Raw genomic sequence first — 7,876 nt, 5'->3', positions numbered from 1 at the left:
CCCCCGGCCTGGTGCCCGTCAGGCTGCAGCCCGATGTCTCCTCAGTGTGCGGAACTGCCTCCGCGATGAATCGCGGCGATGTTGTGCGGGGTTGGGATCGGTGATGCCGAGCGGGTGCTGCGGGAGCCCGCGGAGCTCCTAAGCTCCTGTCTCTACGAGCGGTCGTGAATCCCGCTCGCCGTGAGAGGGCTGTTAAAAATAACAACAAAAATCAACCGGAATGAAGTAGGGGACGGCTGAGACACCGAAAGGCACCGGCGAAATCGGGTGGCAGATGGACGGACGGTCACTTTTTCCTTAAATAAAAAAATAAAGTAATGATAGTAATAGAGCAGCGGTCGGCTCGCAGCCCAAGAACCTGCAGGCAGCGGCCCGACTATCGGGGCAATCCCTCCCGTAAGAGCCGCAGTTCTCGGATTGTCCCGGCCCCGCCGCCCCGCTCCGCCCGCCCCGCTGCAGCCCTGAGGCAGCCCCCGGCGGCTCTGCACGGGGCCGGGAGCCGGAGGGGAAGCGGCGGGGCAGCTCCCGGATCTCTGCGCGAAGATGCCCGCAGCGCCCGGAGCGTGGGGAGCGGTGAAGCTTTGCCCCAGGGTTATACTGCCAAAGGAATCATTGAATGTTAATCTGAACGACGGCAACGGTTAATCCGCTCCTCGCCGCGGGAACAGCACCGCGCCGCTCCCTGCTGCCTAGCAAGGAACCCAGCGCTGGGGTTCCGTATTGCTCGGTACCTCCAGGGGGAGCTGCAGCACCGCGGGCCGCCGCCGGGCGCGGAGCTCAGGGCGGCCCCCGCAGACCGCGCTGCCGTCGGGGCCGGTCCCGAGCTCCGGACAGGGGAAGGCGCGGGGCGGGAGGGGCCGCCCGGGGTGGTGCGGGGCGGAGAGGCGGAGGTTGTGGACATCCTCGACGTCCGCCGTTCCCGGGCGCCTGCGGACCGCAACCGGTCCCCGGTGGGGCGACCCCGACGGTACCTCCCCGCAGCCGGGAGCCGCGGGTCCCCTCGGGCTCTGATGGCTCGGCGGTGCCCAGCCCCTCACCCGCAGCCCGCGGCCGCCGTATCCCAGGCCGGGGCTGCCCGGAGGCAGAGAGCTGTCGGGGCACAGTGTGACCCCGTGCTCTGTGCCTGCCCCGGGCCGGCAGCGGCCGGACGAGATGCGGCCCGGGCAGCCGCGCTCAGCCACCTCGTTCTGTTCTGCCGTTCCTTTTGTTTTGAGGCTTTTTCGTTCCGTTTCTTTGGAATTTGGAGGTTCGGTTTGGCTGGCTTGCTTCGCTTGGGTTCGTTGTGTGTTTTGTGCTTTTTCCCAATTGGAGCGGCTCATTTTAACCCGCTGTAAAAGCTCTGTAAATCGAGGAAAACGCGAAGTCCTTTCACCGCAGCGGCCCGAAAGAGCCGTGGGAAGGGATCCAAGGGACCTGTGGACCCCGCGACGGTGGCAAGTGACAGCGGCCTCTGCTCGGCCGCCCCGAGTAGTAGGCTCCGGGGATCGTCCCTTCTTCCCCAAGCACCGGCCCGGGGCGTCGCCCCTCTGCCCACAGCACGAAGCGCTACCGCTACGGGGCGGCGGGGCAGCAGCTGTGCGTTTTCGCGGCGGTTCTTTAGGAATGGGAACGAATCCCGGCCCGAAAGGCCGTCACGCCGCGGGTGCGCGTCCAAAGCCGCCGCCGTCGGCTCCGTTCCCCCGTTTGGTTCCCGTTTTTGCGGTGAAATAAGAAGTCCCCAATGCGGCCGTCGCGGGTGTCCCCTGCGCGCTGAATTAAGCGCCACGCACCGCACCTGGAGACGTTCTCGGAGCTGTTCGCCTACACCATTCCTCCGTACACCTTTCCATACCCCGCAGAGTCTCTCTCTCTTCTCCCGCTACAACACACCGCGAATTCCCCCCTCACGGGACCGAAGCGGCTCACAAACCAAGATAACGTTATTCCTAAAAACTCGGCCGAAACCCGCTCACCGCCCATATCGGGTACAACGAACGCGACGCTCCTCGGCCCGGAACGCTCGGGGCGGCGGGGAAGCCCCGTCCGGCGGCGACTTCCCCGCACTGACCCCGACCCCCGCAGCCCTCCGCCTGCCCAGGTGCGCGCTGGGTGCGGGGCACGTTGCGGCCCCGTTCCTCCGAGCCGAACGCATCTTTCGGAGGCTGATTGTCGGTTACAAAGCGGATCTGGAACTGGATGGGGCGGTCGTGGTGTGACTCCGATTTGCGGGCCGCGGGCCCTCGGTAGGGAGCGTTACCTGCGGGCGCGGCTGCTCCCGGGGCTCCGCGTTCCCGTTTTTGGGGGTTTTCTCCTTGGCCGTCATGCCCGCTCTGGACTGCGAGGGGCACGGCGGGGGAGGGTTGGGGGTCCGCGCCGCGGGGCTCGGCGCAGGGAGAGGGGCGGCGGGGAGCGACGGGGGCCGCGGGGGGGGAAATGTCACCTCAGGTAACGCGGGGGGTGGGGGGGGGAGGAGATGAGCTGCCCCTTTAAAGCCCAGTTGCTACCCAAACACAAGTAAACAGCGGGGCCGGCGCGGCGGGGCGGGCCGGGGGCGGGCCGTCGGGGCGCGCCGCGGGGTGGGCCTGCGGCGGGCGGGCGGGGACAGCTCTCCCCGCCACTCAGCGCTGTAAATGTGATGGACCGGGCAGGGGGCGGCTCAGAGCGCGCCGAGCCTCGCCGGGCTCGAAGGCAGCAGCGGGCTGCGGGCGGGAGGCGGCCGTCAGCGCCCGGCGCCCCGGGAGCGCCGCGGCCACAGCCCCCCCCGTTCTGCCCTGCCCGGCCCTCCCCGCCATGCCCCGGGCCCGCCGAACGACCCCGCTGTGGATCTAATGTCCCCGTGAAGGTGCCGGAGGCCCGGCAGGAGCTGCCCGCTGCGGTACGTGAGCGCTGCCCGTCGGCGCGGGGTCGTTTTCAGTTCGCGGCTCAGCGCGGGTTCCCTTCTTTTCCTTCCGTCCCCGGGTCCCGCAGCGCCCGAGGAAGGCTTTGCCCGTGAGTTTTCCACGGGACGGGACGGGGCCCCGCTCCGCGCTGAGCCCGGTGCTGGAGGGCCGCGCTCTGGGGGTGGCGGCGGGGAGCGGGGTCTGGGCCTGAAGGGAGCCGGTCGGAAGGGCCGTGCGGGCAGGTGGGGAGCGGGCGTGGGGCGGCGGGGCTCGGCCGGTGAGCGCCGTGCGGGAAAGGGAAAAGGAAGTGCCAAGGTTTAAGGAACATCCGTTTGGGGTTGGCTTTTCCCTCCTCGTCTCTTTGAAAGTAACCTTAATATCTGGTTTGCGGGCCGTTTCGATCGGGTTTAATAAAGGTCCCTCCGAGAACAAACAGCAGTGCGCGTACCGTGGTTCAGGCGAAGGGTGCGGATCGAAAACTTTGGGCGTTACAATAGCAATGGGGTTAAAAGTGCTGCGGACCGGCGGCGGGCTCCGACCCTCGGCACCCAAGGCGCGGGGTCGAGGAGCACCGGGTCGGACCCCCCGCAGCGCTGTGCCCGAGCCGGGTCCCGGGCCCGGAGTGCGGCCGCTGAGACTTCGCATCGGCCCTGGGGGCCGCCGCAGCTGCGAGGATTTTCCCCGCTTAGCGTTGAGTTGTGCGGCAGATAGAGAATAGGAGCCAGCGCTGCGGTATCTCTAAAATACATCTTTAAAAGACATCCTTAAAAATGAATTCCGTTTATAACGCTTACAAGCGAGAAACAAACAAACAAAATAACACAGAAAAACGGAGCGGCTCTGTAGAGCGGCCGTTCCGATACCACCGCCCGCCGTCCCGATACAGGAGCAAACGATATGGAAACCGGGCGGCAGCGTCGAACCGCGGCCCGAAGGGAACGAAAACGGAGCTGTGAGCGGTGTGATCGGGGCCGAGAGGGGCCGGCGGGGGCAGCCGGGACAGAGCAGGGACAGAGAAGGAACAGAGAAGGGACAGAGCGACATCGCAGCCCCGGGCCGTGTGTGCGGCGGGGTCGGGCTGCGCGCTGGAAGCGCTTCCTGTATGTGCTGCTGAGTCTGAGTTTTGTAATTTAAAATTTTGTTTTTATTCCTTACAATTATTTATATATATATATATATGTTTAGTATTGATTTTTATAATGGTATTATCGATGATTTTTATAACGATTTTTTACGTTTTATTTTCGGAAGCCACACGTTGCCTTCCGCCCGGCTCCCAGGAGGAGCCCTCGGCCCCACCGCACACAGGCCCTGTCACTGCTTGCCGCTCCCCGCCTCGGGGCGGCCGCCTCGGACAGGAGCCCCTCCGTACGCGCTGATCCGGACCCCGCTGGGGCCGCCCGAGGGCTGAGCGCGCTGCCCGCCGCGGGGCTGCCGGGAGGCCTCGGGCCGGGCTGTGTGGGGCGGCCGCGGCCATCTGGAAGGGATCTGAGCGCAAAGTGGATTTATTTAGGACCCGCGGGCGGGAGGGGAGGGGGGGGTGGAGGGCGGGGGTGGGAGGTGTGCGTTCGTGTGGGGCAGGAATTGCTTTTCTCCCCCTCGATTATCTTGACAAATGACCTGGTGCCGAGGGAAGAAAAATAAGCACCGCGCGAAGACCAGCGCCCGCCGCCCCCCAACCCGCGCCGGGGTCGGCCCTGGGGCTGCGGCCGGGCCGGGGCTGCGCGAAGCGGGGTAGCGCTGCGGCCCCGTCCGCGAGTCGCGCTCTGCGCTTCTGCACGCACCTGAAAGGTTTATCTATTTTCAAATTGTTTTGCCCGAAAATTATAGGATTTCAAAGGAAAGAAAAAAAGAAAGAAGGGCTTATTTTTTCTGTTGGCTGGAGGGAGGGGGCGTCTCGAAGGGCGATCTTTTCGTTTTTCTCTCTTTCCGTCCCGCTTTCGTTTCGCGCTGCCCGCGCTGACTCTCTCCCGCTCTCTGCTCTCCCTCAGGACCTCGCCCCGCGCCGACGGCCCCGCGGAGCCCCGCCACGATGGGCAGCAAGGCACTGCCGGCGCCCATCCCGCTGCACCCGTCCCTGCAGCTCACCAACTACTCCTTCCTCCAGGCCGTCAACACCTTCCCCGCGGCCGTGGACCAGCTGCAGGGGCTGTACGGGCTGAGCGCCGTGCAAACCATGCACATGAACCACTGGACGTTGGGCTACCCCGGCGTGCACGAGATCGCCCGCTCCGCCCTCACGGAGATGGCGGCCGCGCAGGGCCTGGTGGACTCGCGCTTCCCCTTCCCCGCGCTGCCCTTCGCCGCTCACCTCTTCCACCCCAAGCAGGGCGCCGCGGCCCACGTCCTCCCGGCGCTGCACAAGGAGCGGCCCCGCTTCGACTTCGCCAACCTGGCGGCCGCCGCCACGCAGGAAGACCCCCCGAAGGCGGGGGAGCTGGGCAAGCTGGGCCCCGGACTGCCGTCGCCCCTCTCGGGGCTCAGCAAGCTGTCCCCGGACAGGAAGCCCTCGAGGGGCCGCCTGCCCTCCAAGACGAAAAAGGAGTTCATCTGCAAGTTCTGCGGCCGCCACTTCACCAAGTCCTACAACCTGCTCATCCACGAGCGGACCCACACGGACGAGCGGCCCTACACCTGCGACATCTGCCACAAAGCGTTCCGGCGGCAGGACCACCTGCGGGACCACCGGTGGGTGGGTGGGCGGGCGGGGGGCCGAGGGGCGGAGGGGGCGGCTCTGCTCGGAGCCCCGCGGGAAGGGCGGCGGGAGCCTCCGGTCTCCTCAGAGCTGGGCGGGCGGGAGCTCCGCTCGTCCTCGGAGCCCCGCGGCCGCGGGGAACACCGGTCGGGAGCCCCGGTCCTCCTCAGAGCCGCGTAGCTCCCGGGGGTCGGCGGGCAGGAGCCTCGCTCTCCTCAGAGCCCCGTGGCCGCGGAGCGGGGCGGGCAGGAGCCCGGGTTCTCTTCAGAGCCCCGTGTCAGCGGGAGGGATCGGTCGGGAGGCCCCAGTTCTCCTCAGGGACCCGAGGCGGATCGTGCGGGAGGCCCAAGTTCTCCTCAGAGCCCCCCGCGGGCGGCAGGGCGGGCTCCCGCCGGCCTCGCGGCTCAGTGCGGCCCCGGGTGGGGAAGCGGGGCGGCGTGCGGGTGCCGCACGTCGGGCGGGAGAGAAGGGCCGGGGATCCCGCACGGCCCGGCGCTCAGCCCGCGCTTGCCTTGCAGGTACATCCATTCCAAAGAGAAACCCTTCAAGTGCCAGGAGTGCGGGAAGGGCTTCTGCCAGTCCAGGACCCTGGCGGTCCACAAAACGCTGCACATGCAGGTGAGCCCCGCGCCGCCCGCCCTGCTCCGCGCTGCGCCTCCGGCCCGGCGCCGCCTCGGGGACGGGATAAGGGGCTCTGCGAGAGCCGGGCGGGAGGGGGACGGAGCCGCGCACCGGGCGCTCTCCGCGCCGCAGCATCGGGGAGGGTTTCGTTGTCGGGAGCGCGGCGCGGCGCGGGGCCGGGATCCGTTCCCGACGTTTCAGCCGTGCGTTGTGTGATAGCGAGAAGCTGCAGTGCTGCGCGAAGTCAGGTAGTTTGTAAAGGATTAATCCTTTGCTTGCTTCAAATCTGAACAGGAATCTCCACACAAATGCCCCACATGTGGAAGAACCTTTAATCAGAGAAGTAACCTGAAAACTCACCTTCTTACCCATACAGACATCAAGCCCTACAACTGTGAGCGGTGCGGCAAAGTGTTCAGGCGAAACTGTGATCTACGGCGGCACAGCCTGACGCACACCCCGCGGCAGGACTTCTGAGCGGCGCGGAGCCGCAGCCGAGCGCTGCGCTGCGGAGCCGCGGCCGTGCGCGGGGCCCCGGGGCGGCTCGTTGGCACAACGCGTCCGCCAGAGTCGCCCCGAGGCGGGGTTGGGGGGGCTGCAGGATCGGGCCCCTCTCGGCCGCGCCGCTCCTGTAGATATCGCGGCTCATTTTAGAGCTCTGTACAGAACGTGGTTTTAGTTTGTTCGTTTCGTTTCGTATCCTCGTGTCCGATGCACATTGATAACGGATCTGGGAGGTGAAGTATCTCTTAAAAATGTATTTCCAAATAAATCCCTCACTCTTCCCCCCCCCCCCCCCCCCCCCGTCCCCCGTCCCCACTCCCCTTTTTATTTTTTTTTCCTTTATTTTTATTTTTATTTTTATTCCCTCCCCCCCAAATCCCTCCCGCCTGGTTGTATTATTCTCGGAGCATTTGGGCTTTTTTTTCCCCCGCTGTGTCGATGCGATGGCGAAGCATATTGAATAAATTTCCCCGTCGGGTCATTGTACTGTCACAACAATTTTGGTGATCGCTTTTGTTTGGCCGTTTCGCTGTTGCTTTTGTGTTATCTATTGTTAAGTAAAATGAAAGTGCCGGATTTCAGAGTTTATAGCTCTATTACTTAATACTACGAATGTCTAAATATTAACTTCTGTACTTCTATTATTTTCCCGAACGAAATACTTTTATTTTTTTCTAAAAAAAAAAAGAAAAAAAAAAAAAAGAAAAAGAAGAAGAAGAGAAAGAAATCTTCGCAAATAAACAGATCTGAGGAAATAATGCATAAAGCCGTTCTTACACCAAAGCGGCTTATTAGTAACTTATTTGCGATCAGCCCACGTGTCGTAAAAGTCATCCCGTCGTGGCGATTGCAGGAGACGGTCCCCTGCCATTAGACTTTGGCCACGGGCAATTCACCCGCGCAGACAGGGACTTTATCCCGCAGAAGACGATTCACTGCGGGCTGCCCGCGAACAAACAACGCTGCGCGAACCCCCCGCCCGGGGCTCGGCCCGCACGGCCCGGGGGGGTCTCAGGGCCCGCGGAGCCCGGCACAGGGCCTGCAGCTTCCCGGGGAGCGTCCCCCTCCGGCCCGGCGGGGTGACCTCCCGCTCCCTCCTTCCCTCGGGAGCGGTGACCTTATTGTGTCCGCCGGAGCTCAGGGTTCCCGGCGCTGTTCTTTCCCAGGCTGAGGACACCTGTCCTGCCCTACTCCTCGC

The 7,876-nt window shown here is 64.8% G+C and overlaps 1 protein-coding gene across 2 annotated transcripts; it reads left to right on the top strand.

The window, feature by feature from the left end:
• The first annotated feature begins 2,661 nt into the window (after positions 1 to 2,661).
• Positions 2,662 to 6,836, top strand: OSR2 (odd-skipped related transciption factor 2). 2 transcript variants are annotated; one of them, XM_072329647.1, is made up of 4 exons: positions 2,662 to 2,854; positions 4,850 to 5,546; positions 6,072 to 6,171; positions 6,551 to 6,836. In XM_072329647.1, exons 2-4 carry the CDS (start codon positions 4,891 to 4,893, stop codon positions 6,623 to 6,625), a joined length of 831 nt encoding a protein of 276 aa, XP_072185748.1. In that variant the 5' UTR covers positions 2,662 to 2,854; positions 4,850 to 4,890; the 3' UTR covers positions 6,626 to 6,836. The 2 variants fall into 2 exon arrangements, with proteins under 2 accessions (XP_072185748.1, XP_072185747.1); XM_072329646.1 differs by having other exon boundaries at positions 6,469 to 6,836.
• Positions 6,837 to 7,876: the final 1,040 nt, after the last annotated feature.

The sequence above is a fragment of the Excalfactoria chinensis genome, chromosome 2 (genome assembly GCF_039878825.1).
Source record: "Excalfactoria chinensis isolate bCotChi1 chromosome 2, bCotChi1.hap2, whole genome shotgun sequence".
NCBI lineage: Eukaryota > Metazoa > Chordata > Aves > Galliformes > Phasianidae > Excalfactoria > Excalfactoria chinensis.
The sequence above is the reverse complement of the archived record's forward strand: the minus strand, read 5'-3'. Positions and strand labels throughout refer to the sequence as shown.

Coding starts and splice junctions, on each gene's coding strand:
- OSR2 (XM_072329646.1), top strand. CDS start 4,891: ATGGGCAGCAAGGCACTGCCGGCGCCCATCCCGCTGCACCCGTCCCTG. Junction 5,547..6,071: donor GACCACCTGCGGGACCACCG/GTGGGTGGGTGG, acceptor CTTGCCTTGCAG/GTACATCCATTCCAAAGAGA. Junction 6,172..6,468: donor ACAAAACGCTGCACATGCAG/GTGAGCCCCGCG, acceptor AAATCTGAACAG/GAATCTCCACACAAATGCCC.